Below are 16,610 nucleotides of genomic sequence, written 5' to 3'. Positions count from 1 at the left end.
TTAAAAATTTGGTTTTGCGGTGAGCACTGCCATTCGGAACCAGATTATCTAAAAGCAAAAAACAAAAAAGATTTCGTTAACATATTAATGTATCTTCCGATTAGCGGAGGGAATTTCCGAAATATTAAGTTAAAACAAAATGGCGGTTATTTAAAGTCGAAATCATGATTTTTCTCGCGGGATTTTTGCACGAAAAAATCAGGATTTCTAGTCTTTTAAGCGCAAAAAGTTTTGTAAAAATATATGCTTCCGCTTCTTCATAAAAAATTCACAAATATTCGCCTCTTTTCGGCCGCCTGACTAAATACGTATAACCCCTTAATAGATACACAACATACAATTTGATTGTTCTGAACGTTTAAAACATTTATTTGTTAGCTTTGTAATTTGTTTTGAAAATAAATAAAAAGCATTGGACAATCTATTCTTGGAAAACTATTTTTTACAGTCTGTTTCCCTATTTCCCTGAAATCATAGATAAGGGAGGTCTATATTCGACTAAATTTGAAATCTTATCAGTTTTATCGATGTACTTGATATGCCGATGAAATTTTCGGCTATTGGTGACTCACAAACGATGAAACAACCGTACAGTAATCATTTTCAAATATGTCAGAATTAGAGAAAAAGGACAATTCGAATTCGTTGTCGTTTATTGAATTCAAAACATACGGGGACGTTTTTTCGGAAATCGAAAATGAGGGTACAGTGCCTGAACAATCGTAAGAAAAATTAATTACACGTGTAATAATATGTATTCATTTATTTCTGTGCAAATTAAATGCTTACAAACATAATTACAATTCAACGCTATTATATAAAGTTAAGTCAGCTTTAGTTACAAGAAGCGGAACAAATGACTTTGCAATAAATTTTGTAGTTGAAGAAGGTATTTCGATGTAGCAATCATTTTTTTTTTTTTATTTAATTGTAGAGTTGCAGGAGAAGTCCAATCATGGGATACATTTAAATATTTTCCACCTAAAAAGGAGATCATATCAATGCAGAATAGCAGATGGTTGGATGTCTGCACACGTGCTACTAAACTGCTTGTGTATGGTATACTCTTCTGCATTGTCTTTTGCAGTAGTCTATTTGCTAAATGCACAGTCCTCTTCTCAATTGCGCAGCTCGAAGAAGACAAGACTGTGCAGTATTGTGATTACCAGTCAGGTATCATACAAGTACTCTTTATACAATAAAATTACGAGACAACGTCAAGGTGATTTCACCAAGGTGATTAATACTTCAAGAGAGAATGCTTTAATATTTCAGATTATAGCGAAAAAATGAATGCAAGAATGTCCAAAGCGGGCAAAATAATTTGGACGTGGTACATCATTTTTATGTTTCTTGTACCGGAGTGTTTTAACATTTTATACGCCGTATGGTGGGTTATTTTTAATAAGAAAGAAAGGATGCCTAAGAAGCAAAGTATTGGGATCCTCTTGCTTTTGGAAACGTTACATCCGATTGGTTTAGCACTTTTAGTTTTCTATAGTCTCCCAAAGATTAATTCCATGGATGCTGCAGCGATTTCTAGCTGTATCTATTTCATTCCTGCTCTACTAAGTAAGTAAAGACACTTATAAATTAAATTATCGTTAAGTGTACATAGCTACTTGTATTGCAGATTTATTTTCCCAAAATAAGAATTATGCAAGTACTTCGAGAGCGCTCATATTAGCTCTATCCTGCCTGGCACTACTTGCGCAAGGTTCTGGAATACTATTACCATACTTTTTACACTACGATGCTCATGATTCTGTAACATGGATCCTTCCTGTATCTATTCTGTTATCTTCCTGTCGTTGGTGGCTCAATTATGTTTCTATTCATAGTTACTGCGGTAATTATCAATTCTTAAGTAATCTTATATCGTCACTTTGGTACCACGTAACTGCGATAATTTATTCTCAATTTGTTCTCTTTTTAACAGGGTTCGTGAGGTATTTAGCGACTGTAAAACTGGATCTGACAAACAATCGCCAGTTATTACAAGGAGGAATAGCATTCTGGAGATCCTTAATCTTCATTTCGAGTGCCATCGTGATTTCAACGTTGAAGGAAATTGAATTTAAAGAGTTTTTTCAATTTTCAGGGACAGGTACATACAATGTCGACATAATTAAAATTTCAAAGTCTCCTATGAATGCACTAGAGGCAAGTGGCTACATCGATAACAAAGCTGTTCCAGAACAAGATACCTCTACAGCTTTGTATGCGTTTTTGGTCCAGGCTTTCTGTGCTTTTCTTACATACGAAGCAGGTAAAGTCATGGTTTCATAATGTTAACAGAGACAATACAAAAGAAAAATCATAAATCTTCAAAGCATTAGTTGTTCGATACTGATTAAATGCTCATAATCTCATTGTAGCGAAATATGCATACAAAACCCACATGCACAGAGTTGGCGCTGCTTTTCCAATAAGTTTAACCACCCCCGGAGCGATTGCTCTACTAACGATATTTTCTGTTATAAGAGACAATGATTCGTGTGCCTTTCATGGGTTCATACCAGACTTCCTATTTTTCAAAGAACCTAGTTACAACAATATTAAAGATTTCCTTCTAAGTTGGCGTATTTACTGCTGGATTTTATGGTGGTTATCACAAATCTGGATCACGATACAGCTATGGTTGGGAGAAAATGAGAGAATTGCTTCCGTAGAGAAAATTTTCTACATTTCGAATTATGATTCGCTCGTAATTGATCAGTTCATAGGACTGAATAAGAGAAGGCACGAGAGCCCTAATATCATCGAAGAAGAAGAACTCTTAGATTCCTTCGCAGAATCAGAGGTCTACATCTTCTCTTCTTCTGGAAATAGAGTATTTCGGTAGTAACTATTAATTTCATAGTACCAATTTGCTTTCAGACTGTTAGCTCGCAACTATCAAATTCAGTATTATCAAAGGAAGGTAGAACCAGTAAAAAAAACATTTGTGCCACTCAGATTTATGCTTGCGCTACTATGTGGCATGAAAGGAAGGAAGAAATGACTGAACTAATCGGGAGCATTCTACGATTGGATAAAGATCAATGCGAACCGTGCCCAGTTAAAGATTATTACGAACTTGAAAGTAAGTACCGCTCGTGTTCCAATCAGATTATTTACAGTAAATCAAGAATGCCTTAATTAACTTAAATCTTCGGAGGATTAAATGAAAATAATTTAACAACCCTTTTAGCACACATATTTTTTGACGATGCGTACTGTTGTATGCATGGCTGTTCTGGATCCTGTGACCACAATGAAACTGAAGTGCAGGTGAATGAATATGTAACAACGTTCGTGGAAACTATGAGAACAAATGTAGAGAGTCCTGGTATGCGTTCGTTATGGCCAATTAAATATCCAACACCCTATGGTGGTCAACTGGTTTGGATTTTACCCGGGAAGACACGTTTAACAGTCCATCTTAAAGATAAAAATAAAATAAGGCACAGGAAACGATGGAGTCAGGTGCATTTAATGATATAAACATTAATCAATATAAGAAAGTTGAATTTCTATAAACATATCTAAAAGGGATTTCCGTCAGGAGTTCAACTATTAGCATGTTTTATTGTACGTTAATTACTATGTTTTACCAGGTCATGTACATGTATTACCTTCTTGGATATCGCTTAATGAGCTCATCGATGGATATCGATCATAAGGAATTGATGGCAGAAAACACTTATATTTTAACACTGGATGGAGACATTGATTTTTGTCCAGCAGCTGTTAAAGTGTTAGTAGATTTAATGAAGAAAGACAAGGAATTGGGCGGTGCCTGTGGGCGAATACATCCAATAGGAAAAGGTATTTCTGTATTCTATACGAGTATAGCATAGAATTTAACAGTTTTATAATATTAGCTTAGAAATGATATACATTTCTCTGTACAGGTCCAATGGTGTGGTTCCAGAAATTTGAATACGCAGTAGGACATTGGCTCCAAAAATCAACGGAACACGTAACAGGTTCTGTTCTCTGTAGTCCAGGTTGCTTTTCTCTTTTCAGAGCGAAAACTTTAATGCAAAATAATGTCTTGGCAAAGTACGCAACTAAATCTACCAAACCAAGGCATTATATTCAGTACGACCAAGGGGAAGATCGATGGCTCTGCACATTGATTTTACAAGCTGGTGGTAGAGTAAGAGGATTTGAGTTATAAAATATGTAAAATCTGAGAATCTTCTACCGCCTTGCATTATTGAAAGTTATCTTATTCGATCAGGTGGAGTATTGCGCAGCCAGTGATGCTTACACTCATGCTCCAGAATCGTTCTATGAATTTTACAATCAACGTCGTCGATGGATTCCATCAACTATGGCGAATATGTTTGATTTGCTGAACACTTCGAAAGAAACCAGAAAAGTAAACAATAATATTTCATGGCTCTATGTAGCTTACCAGTGGATTTTAATGGGCGAGTAGCTATGAATAATTAAGAAAACGTAAAGCATTTGGAACTAAAAGTAGTAAATTACAATAACAACTACATTCAGTTTCAAGAATTCTTGCCCTTTTGGTAATTCTTTAACTTTTAAAACTTATTCCATTCTAGGTAGTACAATTATAGGACCATCTTTCCTCTATCTAATGATGGTTGGCGCATTTGTCGAGACCTTCCATATAGACCACTGGACAAGTTTCTGGTACAATCTAATTCCACTTTCTATCTTTCTCGCAGTCTGTTTCTGTTGTGAAGAACGCATTCAGGTAATTGTCCAGACTGATAGAAGTGACAAATCAGAAATACTTTTGATGGACCAAATATTTTGTTTTACTAACTTAAGAGAAGCATAAGTGCAGAATCAATTTGATATTAACAATCATTAATGAAGTGAAATTATATAATTATTAACTTTTTTGCAGCTTATAACAGCTGCAGTTATGACTGTTATATATAGTTTGATAATGGTAGTTGTACTAGTTGGAATGATTCTACAAGTAGCGGCGCAAGGATGTTTTGCACCCAATACTCTTCTCTTTTTCATCGTAATCGGGCAATTTGTATTGACAGGGCTTATGCATCCCAAAGAATGGGCATGCCTGAATAGCGGATTTGTGTATTATATTACTGTACCATCAATGTATATGTTACTCACCATTTTCTCCATCTTTAATGTTCACAATGTTACATGGGGTACCAGAGAGTCGAAAGTACAAGTGAAAGTAAAGTCTCGCAAAAGCACATTATTTACTTACAAAGAAAATTATAATTTGCGCAGCAAACATTTTTTGTTATAGGGCTCGAAACCGCAGCTTGCAAAATTTGACAAATCTCAAGCTGAACAGGACGATGAAAAGGCAGAGAAGAAATGGACAATACCTTCAATGGCCAATTTACTCAAGTGTAATTTTGGTACACAAAACGCTTCGGAGAAGGAAGAGAAATACTTGAAGTCTATTTACAATGCTATAAATGAAATTAATATTCGTTTAGAACAAATGGAGAGGTATTAAATTAACAGAAGATATATAAATATAGTGAAAAGTGTAGATTATATTGCATTCATTTACACAAAGCATTAATTCAGAATGAAATTAAATGGGAAAATAAATTATTAGTAGTTATAGGATTGGAAACATATTGAAAGACGACATAGAAGAGAAAAGTAGCAAAGATAGTAAGGCATATAGCGAGCGAACAGAATTAACCGTTATCGAGGATGACGTATACAAAAATACAGATTCAGAAAGTGAAGTTTCATTGGAAGCGCCAGCAATTCCTTATCAACAGCATTCCAATTATTTAATCAGTCCTCATTGGCTTCAAGATGAATGCATAAAGAATGGGGCTGTAGATTTTCTTTCTATCTTGGAAGAGGAATTTTGGAAGCAACTAATCAAGAAGTATCTACATCCTATAGAAAATGACGTAGAAAGCCAAGTACGATTTCTTAAAGAATAAGTTAAACATTAAAAGTTTAATCAACACTTTTACAAGGTTTAAATTCCTTTTTAGAAAAAGATTACGAAGGGATTGCTGGATATACGCAACGAATGTCTTCTAAAATTTTTTATAATAAATACTTTGTTCGTAGTAGCGATTTTCTTATTGCAAATCAATAAGGATGTTTTGCAGCTTCAATGGCCTTTTTCTGTAACATATAATATTACTTACGATGATGTAAGAGAAGAAGTATGTATTATTCTCTCAATATAGAATGAAACTAATACTAATTCATAGACCGACTAATATTAACGCAAACTTTTTCTCAGGTACTCATAATTCAAACATTCATGCATCTGGAACCAATTGGATGTCTCTTTATAGCCGCATTTGTTGTGATCTTGTTAATTCAATTTTTAGCAATGTTTTTTCATCGATTCGATACATTTACTCACATACTTGCCAACGTGGAATTAAATCTATTTTCCTGTAGCAAAGTAATATGATACATAAAATTACTAGTAACGCATAGTTCAACTCCGATGCTATGATTTTTTATGAATCCAAAGTTTTTTATAATGCGTTTATTTTTTCAGGAGGAAAGAGCTACTAATAATCATGCAAAAGGTATAGTAGAAGGACGTCCAAGTGCAATACACAATGAAACAGAATATAATTTGACGAGTAGTATGCGTTATTCAAGAAAAAGAAGTACTATTGGGGAATTAGTAGAAGACGCACAGAACACTCCAAAAATATCTGATAATTTTGAAGTACTGTTTCATAAGAAACTAAGTGAATCTGCCATTTCTGGTATACATTTCCAGTTTAACATTTTATTATATTTGGGTACTCTTGTGTTTTACTAATCCTATTAATATCTCAGGTAATAAAGTAATATCTATGAATGTAGCGAAGGACACAACGAAAGTGCAAGGAAGTCAACGTTCTAAAATTAAAGCGGAACGTAAAAATGATACGAATGATAACGAAGCGTCAAGTCCTCGCGTCAGAAGGACAAGCGAGGAAGTGAAGAATTATGAATATTACAATGCAGCTTTTTTGGACGACGAGGACAAATCACTTTAATCCCTAATATACTCGTTCTCAAATGTGAAGGAACCTGCTAACCGACGAGTTTAGACCGGTTCTTCGCAGGTTGACGCTCATTGGTACCGGGAGAAGCCACTATTGGCTGTAGCCCCATCAACGCTTTTTCGGAGCCAATGAGCTCGGTCTGCATGCGCGAAACGGGTTCCTTCACATTTAAGACACATTAGTCTTATTTATTTCGCCAATAAAGTAAATATGAACTTGATATTTATGTAATATGACTTTATAATAAAAAGAGAACTTTGTAAGGAAATGTTTGTGCTTGGAAATATTAACTTTGCGTAAATACGGTGTAGTGGTAAAGTAATTTACCTGCTTAAATTACCAAACCATGTTAATCGTCCTGCTAGGCAACGTGAAATGACACATGTAACATTTTACAATTATTAATAGTTGATAAAGTTTTGCGATCAACAGTTAAATGGTAGACCATTTTTCGTTAATTCTTCGTCAGTTGCATTTACTTTATTTAACACAATAGCATCAACAACTATAATACTTGCGAGAAACGTAAAGATAATATTTTTAATCATTTCTAAGAAATTCTAACTACGAGAATGCCGGAAAATGGCGACACCGTTCTGCTACCCTTAGAGCATACATACACGGAGGTCTCATGGCCCATGTCTCCTGTGGATCCAGTTGCCGACCAGCATCATGAGAGAGAGAAAGCATCGTGCGAACTGATGCGAGAGAGTGAAGTATAGAGGAACAATCGACCGTAATGCGCATGCGCCGATATCGTGCGAGAGAGAAAACATATAAATACGTCCGTAAAACCTGCAACAATATTTTTCCACACGTTTCGACCATCCATAGATGGTATGCAGTGATCGATGGTCGACCAGGATTTACAAAGAAATATTCGAAGCTTTAAAATGTCAAGTTCTTAAACAACAAAGTCAAATATTATGCAATTTAATGATGAAAGCATGTACCGCGTATCACTTCAAACTCTCAGCGCATGCGCATTACGGTCGATTATTCCTCTATAGTCTTTCTCTCTCGCACCATGTTGGCGACAGTTTCAAGCTTTCAATGAGACCTCCATGTATATACCTATGCTCTAAGCTGTTACCACTTTTTTTCTAAAGTCTCTAGAACGCATCAGTTCACATTGATCTCTATAGTAACTTTTACACTACTTTGGATCCTCTCGCGAATCTTTTCTAGATACAGGGTGATTCGTATCGACTTGGCTCTCAATCTGTCGACTTTAAAAGAAACTTGAAACTACGAAACGATGCTTCTGTTTTCGCTGAGGATCTGCTTTTAAAACATAGCTTACTTTTCAAGATAGAAAGAAACATGTCTCCAAGAAGAGGAAACTTACGTGACTCCAGTGGCGATTCAGGTACGTACGTAAACAACGATGTTAAGTCAGTACGTTTTATCCAGTGTATATAGAATCTTTGAACTACGACAGTGAATTGTATTTTTTATTTCTTCGGGAGTAACATATAAAGTACTTTTTAGGTTCAGAGTCGGACAATCAATCAGGATCTTCTAGGTCAAGTCGCAGTGGTTCGCCGTCCAATCCTGGAAACTCTACACGCGATAAGAATTCTGATGACGAAAATGATGCTCGTTCAGTGGGTTCAAATGCTAGCGGAAGATCTTCAAGATCCAGTAGTCCATCTGCAGAGGAGAAGGCAGGATCTAAGCCAAATTCCAAAAGTCCATCTCCAGCCAGATCAGATTCCAGACACTCTAGTATTGGATCTGCTTGGAGCGAGAAATCTGGTTCCCAGAGATCTAGAAGTGGTAGTCCGAAATCGGTTGCATCAAATAATAGTGACTCCCAAAGATCCAAATCATGTTCACCGCAGGAGAGGCGATCGGAGAGTCCGAAATCCACAGGGTTAATAAATAATTTTATAGATATACTTTCTTAAGAATGTCAATAATATGTTCTACTAATGTTTTTAGAATGTTAAATTCACCTGGCATCGAAAGAACTGAGCCCGCTGTTTCTGAACGAAAGCCAGATAGCTCTGAAGAAAATAAGGATGACAATGAGTCCGAGAAATCATTAAAAACAAGAGGTCTGTAAGCTGGGCAAGCTAATAATCAGTTTCCGTTTTGAAAGTAAGATACATATTGTTTTTTTCTGTGTACTCTAGGCAGTACAAAATCAAACGACAGCGAGGGAGAAGCAAGCCCTGTTCAAAAGGATGATAATAGTAGGTCTGCGTCTGAACCAGAAGATGCAGCGAAAAAGGCAAAGCCACTGATAGATTCTGATTCTGAAAGTGAACCGGCGCAGAAAGAATCTGTTGCCCCGACAGCGGATGCTCTCTTTGGAGATGCTAGTGACATTAGTACAGATGATGAGAAAGATAAAGAAGATGAAAAGAGGCAGAGGAATCACAGCAGGAGTAGAAGCAGGAGTAGGAGCAGGGGCAGGAGCAGGAGCAGAAGCAGGAGCAGAAGTAGAAGCAAAAGTAGGAGTAGAAGCAGGAGCAGGAGTAGAAGTAGAAGTCCAGACAGATCTGATAGCGGTGGCGAAGGCCCAAGCCAAGTAGTCGTTAGGGATGTATGTATGAAATGTCAAAAGCATTCGAAAATATATTTGAGAAAAGAAAAATAATTGTAATTCACTGGTGACTCAATTTTCTGTTATAGGATCCGGAGAAAGAAAAGGAAGAAGAGCCTGAACCTCCACCAGAAACTAGAATTGATGTAGAAATTCCCAAAATCACCACAGATTTGGGTCGCGAAATACATTTTGTAAAACTTCCAAACTTCCTTTCAGTAGAAACACGACCGTTCGATACGGAGACGTACGAAGATGAGATCGACGAAGAAGAAACTTTAGACGAAGAGGGTCGTGCTAGATTGAAATTGAAGGTCGAGAATACTCTTCGTTGGAGAGACGTGTTTGATGATCACGGTAAAGTTGTTAAAGAAAGCAATGCCAGATTTGTGAAGTGGTCTGATGGCAGTATGTCTCTACACCTGGGCTCCGAGATCTTTGATGTATATAAACAGCCGCTCCAGGGTGATCACAATCATCTGTACATCCGCCAAGGGACCGGTCTCCAAGGTCAAGCAGTTTTTAGAACAAAGTTGACCTTCCGTCCACATTCGACGGAATCATTCACTCATAGAAAGATGACAATGTCTCTCGCGGATAGGTCACAAAAGACTTCTGGTATAAAAGTACTGTCGCAAGTAGGAACCAATCCGGATCAGAATAGATACGAAATGATCAAAGTAAGTTGTGTTTAATCAGTTTAATCTTCCCGCGTAAGATATCCATGGGCAATATTATACTGAAAGTTACCTTGAATTTCAGAAAGAGGAGGAGAAATTACGTATGGCAATGAGAGTTCAAAGTAAAAGTAAAAAGAGTACTACCAGTAGTAGAGGTGCTGGAAGATCTGTCGGTGGATATGGTGCTGATGCATACCACGATGATGGTTCAGACGACGAAGGTGCCATTTCCCTAGCAGCAATTAAAAATAAATATAAGAAAGGATTAAATACTCCTGTTAAAGGTAAATTTTACATAATAGGCACTGATACGACAAAACAAGATGTTCTATTTGAATACCTCGAAACTATCAAGTGCTTTTATACTTTTAGCATCCAACATATATTCGTCAGATGAAGAAGGATCAGATTTTGAAGCTCTCAGACCGAAGAAGAACATTAAAGGAAAAGTTCTTAAAGATTCAGATGAGGACTCGAACTCCGTAAGTGGTTCGGAAAGCGGGAGGGAAGATGACAATCAAGGGGATAATGCTAGTGATTAATTATCAACTTTCCATTACGATTCACCGTTTTGTAATATAAACAAATAAATTTTACTCCCAAGTATCGACAGATAATTTGTATCCCAAAATATAGACCATTATGACTTTCCTATGCGATATTCGTGACAGTTATATTTACAGTTAATTAGTTATTAACAGTTATTTATTTATAAATGAAATAACTCGGATTCCTCTTAAAGCTAGCAACCGGCCGTGTTTCAACCGTTTCAACGCTTCCTTTAGTTCACACCTTTCACCGCTACGCGCTCGCTAGCATTTCGTTGTCCATAAACTGAACACAGATTTTTACAGCAATAAATAAACGAATTTGTTGCTGAAAATGGATGTCTTAAGAGTTGCGAAATCCCTTCTACCAATCAAACGATTAATAAACAATGTTTTATGGGTTACATTTGAAATTTTATGTACATATAAATAGCTAGGTTGATCTAGAAATTCTTCCCTAAAACTAATTGGTAGAACTGCATGAACGCAGCGACACAGTGACCTGTGCCACGAAAACATTTTTATCTTGCGAACTAATATTCTTATAATTAAGAATTGTATTCTAATTTGTGAGTATAATTACTGTTTTCAGTAACAGTGATAACTGAACTGATATATGTTAGTAGCACTAATAAATGTTTACATTACCACGACAAGTGACAACTTTTATTTAATAAATATTATTCTTTCATTTTTATAAAGCTCTACAATGTTCAATTAACCCTCGGAAGACGAATGGTGGATATGGTCGCGTAAGACAAATGCAGGGTCAGTTTGACCCATAGCAACATTTCTATGGTAAACGGGTTTCACGAAAAAATTAAATATAAAATGAATTAATCCCGCATAAATAGGTAATAAAAAATTACATAAAAAAAAATATTCACGTACATTTAATAGGTGTATCTCCTGTATGATTTTTACAAATAATGTTTCTGCAATTTAGGCATCTTATTCTATATTTTGCCATTGCCGTCACAAATGTAACATCATGATCGAGTTTGTCAGAGTTGGATCAAAATGACCCTGCATTCGTTGTACGAGGGTTAATTATAGCTTGACTTCATTATTAGTTATATTTTTGTTGTCAGGTTAATCAGATATGTAACTACCCTTTATGTACACAAGATAGTTTTAAAAAAGAATTCTCGTATTACTTTTTCGTGTAAGTGGCTTGCGTTAATAATTTGAGTATAATAGTAGTTCACATTAAAATGCCTTGTCTCTCTTATAAAAGCAAATTATAGAAATAACTTTCTACAATTTGTTCCTATTAGTAATAGGCTATTACATTTAATCAAAAAATGAAAGTGCAAGATTTGTATTTGAACGGAAATATCTGCTCTTGTCGTTAATTGTTTTATTGCTCGTAATTGAGGTACTGGTTAACTAAATTGAACGTATTTCTGAACATAACCTTGAAACTGTTCTTTTTTAGGAAGTGTTCAAGCACGAACTTTTTTACAAATCAATTTATGTTTACGCAATCGAAGGAATTGTACAGGAATTGCGAAAAGAGTGTTCCTTGACTTTGCAATAATTTTATAGTAATACAAAGGTATTAACATTAAACTAACAAGTGCCAGAATATAATAAACATGTTATTCGTGATATTTAGATTTCTCGTACTAATATATCACAAACTATTTTAGGTTTATACGCAATGGTTGCCCACACTGTACTCCTTGACTTTACGGTCCCATCAAGTGTAATAGGAGACATAGAGAACCGTTCTAATCTAAAATTAGCTATCGCTAATGTTCTTAGGGAACACTTTGATGGCGTGAAGCCATTAACCGAGTCAAATATCGACGGAAGCCTGTTAGTCCTCTACACAGGCCCCAGAGGCAGCCTGATAACTGTACGGGGATATACCGAAGGCTTAATCACCATTAATATTGAATACTATAAGAGAGACGATGAGGAAGCACTCTTGAATTTTGAGGTATAGTCACTTATATGAATTCCTGCAATTGTTTTGCGATATATAGTTGCAAACTTTATAATATTTAGTTGCCTCTCATGGGTATTGAACAAACAATCAGCTTTGGTATATCTGAAATATGGGGTCATTACAAGGTACATCTTGTTACATATTAACGTCCTACATGTTTTTCTCTGACGTCGAAAACTGAAGTTGCAAGTTCGTTGTATCGTAAAAAGATCATCGTTCGATGAGTAGTATTATAGAAATAAGTAGAAATTTTACTATATGCGGAAGAAACACGTGTAACAAAGAGGACCTTGTAGCAGTGGCGATACCTGGAAGCGGACGTTGCGATGGCTCTGAATAGCCAACGCAGCAAGTGCCTGCCACCAGTAAGGCGAGGAACGATATATGACCTCTATCTGACACTATCAGGTAGAAACCACTTCCCCAATTAGTTCCCATACTTAGTTATCTATAGCACCTTACAAACGTGCGAATTGTTACCGTTGCACTATAAAAATGCCAACAGCTCCGATTGATTAGTCGTTTTCCGGTTAACGCGTATTCTTCCCCCGGTATTTCTTTTTAGTTCTTCTGCAAAGGGATTTCAAATGACTCTTGACACACAAGTAAAAGGGAGAGTTGTTGCGATTGGTTTAACAAGAAGGTTTTTTTTTTTTTATTCATCGGTTCGCTTGTCGCGGCCACCTTTAGTTGACCAGAGAATTGGAGACGGCGTTGCAAGCGGCAGCAGCCTCTACGCGCTCGCACACGCTTACACCAATTAAACGCGGCGGACCTTTTGAGAGATACTTTCCTACCGCCGGTGAGTTTTTTTTATTTATTATTCTGTTTACGGTATAAGCGGAACTCTGTGCCTGCACAATTTTCCATTCTATCTTGCGCTGTCAACGAAAATTGCCTTTGACTAATTTCCCCGATGTCATTCATTTATCTGAATTCTTCATGTTCCTTTTGTTATTTCTCACACGAACAACATACTGATCCCTATTAAGTTTTCATTATTTCACCGAGTATTACTCATCGTAATTCTGTCTCAGCTATTTAAGAACATTCATATCCATTTTCAAGTACATTTTCATTTTTAGTGTCTTCTTTTGATAAAGGAGACTATTCATGACTATATCGCATTGTTCGCTTTATCAGTTCTGTTGTAGTAACTATCCGAACTTCATGATTTCCTGAAATAAGTGGCATCTACGAAAAGGAAAACATAGACACGTCTTAAAGTCCTTAAGGACACTATGAATTATAATTCTTCGTATTGAAAGACCCACGAATTTCACCTACAATTTGTATGCCACATTAGAAACATGAATATTCATAGACATAAATAATACGATGCAGTTAGTAATATGCGCATGAAACTCCTAAGTCATCGATATTTTGATTATTTACTTTAGTATTGATGTCAGAAGAAAATCTTTATTATTCCCGCAAATTTATGCTTAGCATCGCATGCATCTGTTAAATGCTTTCTTACGCGATTATTTGAATGCTGCAAATTTATAAGATTTTTACACAGTCATCCGTTTCTTTCTTTTCAAGATGACAGATTACTTGAATATGATATAGATAAGTTGGTCTTTGAGGCACGCTCTCCTTATCAGAAAGTGCAGATCGTCCACTCGAAATCGCTGGGGAATCTGTTAGTTCTTGACGAACTGCAAAGTAAGGAATAAAGAATAGTTACATCCTGGAGGCAGATAGGAGTACATTCAAAGTTCAGGAATCCCTGACACTAATAAACTGTATAATTTTTAGATATGTCCGAAGCAGATCTTATATATACAGAGACTTTGATGCAACGTGGAAAGGAGAATTACACAGGGAAGGAAATAGTGATTCTAGGAGGCGGAGACGGGGGTTTACTGTGGGAATTGCTTAAGGAAAAGCCGAAGTTCGTTACAATGCTCGAAGTATGTTAAACTCGTTTTATAAAATAAATTAAAATTTCGTGATTAAAAAGTTCTGTACTATATTTTACAAAAAAAAATGGTTTCTCTATTTTCAGATCGATGATATTGTTATAAAAGCCTGCGGTCAACATATGAGAAGCATATGCGGAGATTGCCTGGATAAAAGAAAGGGGGAAAATTATGAGGTGAGTGCCAGTAATGGCAAAAAAAATTGTTCTCTTCCATTAAAGGGAGCACAAGTTGAGGTGGGAGACGCGAGGGTAGTAATAAATTACGCGTCTTAATAAAACTCAACAAAGAATACTGTTTATTTGAGTATGTAATACAAAAACTTCTCTGGAGAAAAGTTGTCGAGCGGACGAAGAGCACAACCGCTCAAGACGCTTACTTCTAACCGAATGAAACGCGTACCGCGTGCAAAAATCGGGAACAACCCCGAGTCCTGAGGCAGGGGAGGTTTCGTCGCTTGGGAAAGTCCAAAGACCACGAATTCTTCAGTTGAACTTTATTATCCTATACCTGGTCGCCTTCTGCTCCGCTCGAAATCCAACGCTACGCACGCTACAAAGTTTTTCATGAAACATTGGGATTTCCAGATTATTGTCGGGGATTGCGCGAAGGCTCTGACACACATGATCGAAGAAGGCCGACAGTTTGATTATGTGTTCGGTGATCTCACGGACATACCAATTAGCACTACTCCGCATGGAGACGCGTGGGATTTCATCAGACTTATCCTGAATTCCTCAATGAAAGTTCTAAAACCCACGGGAAAATATATGACTCACGTATGTACATTTGAACTTAGATTGTTTGCATTTAATACGTTATTCAGATTCGAGAATACTATTTAACGATCGTCTCTGTTTCTTGTTAAAGGGCAACGGAGCATCTTGCTCGGAGTCGTTAGAAATGTACGAGGAAGTCCTCTCGCAACTCTGCGTGCCAGTGACTTTTACTAAAGATCGCGCTTTTGTGCCCTCTTTCTACGAGGATTGGGTTTTCTATCAAGTATCGTTAAAATGATGGATTAAATGTATAACCCTGAGGTCCCGGGAGAGGCATGCTCACAAACCATTCCCTCCCTTATGACCCAGATTCGACCCTAGTCGCAGATTTTTTTCTAACAAGTCGGTTTCTGTAAGAAAAGATCCCGATGCTGGACATACAATCCCAACTGACACTACTACGCTGGCGTCTGTACATATAAAAGGTGGTGGTTATCTGTCCTTATTTAATCGTTTAGTAACTAATAAACTATACAAAGGTGCTCAATTATTTTTTCTAATAACTGTCAATAATCAAAATGAATCATCCTATGATTTAGTGCAAGTGAATCCAAAGAAAGCAATACAAACGGTTTACTGTACAAATACATGTCGATAATTAACCCTTTAATGCTTCGATTTATTTATTAACACTACGGTATATAAAAATACAAACTGAATTAGATGGAAGCGAAGACGCGTACAAGTGCTCATTTTTTTAACACGGAGATTATAAGTACAACTCAGGTTCAAATTACAATTTATTTATTTATTTTTACTAATTAATAGTTTGTACTAGAACAGTTCTGTATATAAAAGCTCGAAGTATTATAAGAAGCATGTACTATACCAGGCAATAAGGGGTTAAGTAATACACAGAAGTAACGAGAGTATATAGCACTTATTTGAGAAATTATTTTTACTGTCTTTACCGATTTCTTGATCTCAGTGAAAGCATTTTTCTACAGCTACATTCATCTTTCTTTGTCGTTTTGTAGAAAGTATAAGAGTAGTTAGAAAAAGGAATAGAAAAGTAAAGACGATTAATTATTGGTAAGTAAAGGGAGTCTGAAACAGCTGCAGGCATTAATTACATTGATTATCTTTTAATACTATTAATTAATTCGAAGACATTGGTAATATCATTAATATTACGATATACTTAACACATTTAAAATTATTTTAATATCACCATTTATGTATGT

At 36.1% G+C, this 16,610-nt stretch overlaps 3 protein-coding genes and 2 long non-coding RNA genes across 7 annotated transcripts; 4 read left to right on the top strand and 1 right to left on the bottom strand.

The window, feature by feature from the left end:
• Positions 1 to 748: 748 nt before the first annotated feature.
• LOC143369270 (uncharacterized) lies at positions 749 to 7,594 on the bottom strand. Its single transcript, XR_013085362.1, has 2 exons — positions 7,281 to 7,594; positions 749 to 2,822 (listed from the first exon to the last, which is right to left on the bottom strand). It is a non-coding gene; the product is annotated as an uncharacterized LOC143369270 (long non-coding RNA).
• Positions 2,875 to 6,397, top strand: LOC143368779 (chitin synthase chs-2; the record flags this gene model as incomplete). Its single annotated transcript, XM_076811839.1, has 11 exons — positions 2,875 to 3,085; positions 3,194 to 3,468; positions 3,600 to 3,810; positions 3,897 to 4,144; positions 4,229 to 4,425; positions 4,564 to 4,714; positions 4,871 to 5,170; positions 5,246 to 5,454; positions 5,567 to 5,888; positions 5,964 to 6,140; positions 6,221 to 6,397. Coding segments are annotated over 11 exons (2,478 nt in total), but the record flags the coding sequence as incomplete, so codon positions are not given.
• A 551-nt stretch (positions 7,595 to 8,145) lies between the features above and the next one.
• Positions 8,146 to 10,826, top strand: Atu (Another transcription unit). Its single transcript, XM_076813525.1, has 7 exons — positions 8,146 to 8,358; positions 8,481 to 8,865; positions 8,934 to 9,049; positions 9,128 to 9,540; positions 9,630 to 10,220; positions 10,303 to 10,504; positions 10,593 to 10,826. Exons 1-7 carry the CDS (start codon positions 8,313 to 8,315, stop codon positions 10,760 to 10,762), a joined length of 1,923 nt encoding a protein of 640 aa, XP_076669640.1. The 5' UTR covers positions 8,146 to 8,312; the 3' UTR covers positions 10,763 to 10,826.
• A 370-nt stretch (positions 10,827 to 11,196) lies between these two features.
• On the top strand, positions 11,197 to 15,916 carry Sms (spermine synthase). Of its 3 annotated transcripts, none has more exons than XM_076813526.1 (9): positions 11,197 to 11,337; positions 12,207 to 12,326; positions 12,421 to 12,713; positions 13,413 to 13,524; positions 14,268 to 14,390; positions 14,484 to 14,638; positions 14,734 to 14,823; positions 15,235 to 15,426; positions 15,518 to 15,916. In XM_076813526.1, the coding sequence occupies exons 3-9, from the start codon at positions 12,432 to 12,434 to the stop codon at positions 15,662 to 15,664; spliced, it is 1,101 nt and encodes a 366-aa protein (XP_076669641.1). In that variant the 5' UTR covers positions 11,197 to 11,337; positions 12,207 to 12,326; positions 12,421 to 12,431; the 3' UTR covers positions 15,665 to 15,916. The 3 variants fall into 3 exon arrangements, with proteins under 3 accessions (XP_076669641.1, XP_076669643.1, XP_076669642.1); XM_076813528.1 differs by having other exon boundaries at positions 11,261 to 11,341; positions 12,211 to 12,326; XM_076813527.1 differs by lacking the exon at positions 11,197 to 11,337 and adding an exon at positions 11,860 to 11,933.
• On the top strand, positions 12,720 to 13,304 carry LOC143369497 (uncharacterized). The gene is made up of 3 exons (XR_013085423.1): positions 12,720 to 12,847; positions 13,019 to 13,130; positions 13,288 to 13,304. It is a non-coding gene; the product is annotated as an uncharacterized LOC143369497 (long non-coding RNA).
• Positions 15,917 to 16,610: the final 694 nt, after the last annotated feature.

Source organism: Andrena cerasifolii, chromosome 5 (genome assembly GCF_050908995.1).
Source record: "Andrena cerasifolii isolate SP2316 chromosome 5, iyAndCera1_principal, whole genome shotgun sequence".
In the NCBI taxonomy this organism is placed as follows: domain Eukaryota; kingdom Metazoa; phylum Arthropoda; class Insecta; order Hymenoptera; family Andrenidae; genus Andrena; species Andrena cerasifolii.
This window is presented reverse-complemented; position numbering and strand designations above follow the sequence as displayed.

Bases quoted from the DNA above. Each gene is read 5' to 3' on its own strand.
- Atu (XM_076813525.1), top strand. From the start codon at position 8,313: ATGTCTCCAAGAAGAGGAAACTTACGTGACTCCAGTGGCGATTCAG. The intron at 8,359-8,480 runs GTACGTACGTAA...AGTACTTTTTAG, and splicing joins TGACTCCAGTGGCGATTCAG to GTTCAGAGTCGGACAATCAA. The intron at 9,050-9,127 runs GTCTGTAAGCTG...TGTGTACTCTAG, and splicing joins GAAATCATTAAAAACAAGAG to GCAGTACAAAATCAAACGAC.
- Sms (XM_076813526.1), top strand. From the start codon at position 12,432: ATGGTTGCCCACACTGTACTCCTTGACTTTACGGTCCCATCAAGTGTA. The intron at 12,714-13,412 runs GTATAGTCACTT...GGCCACCTTTAG, and splicing joins AAGCACTCTTGAATTTTGAG to TTGACCAGAGAATTGGAGAC. The intron at 14,824-15,234 runs GTGAGTGCCAGT...TGGGATTTCCAG, and splicing joins GAAAGGGGGAAAATTATGAG to ATTATTGTCGGGGATTGCGC.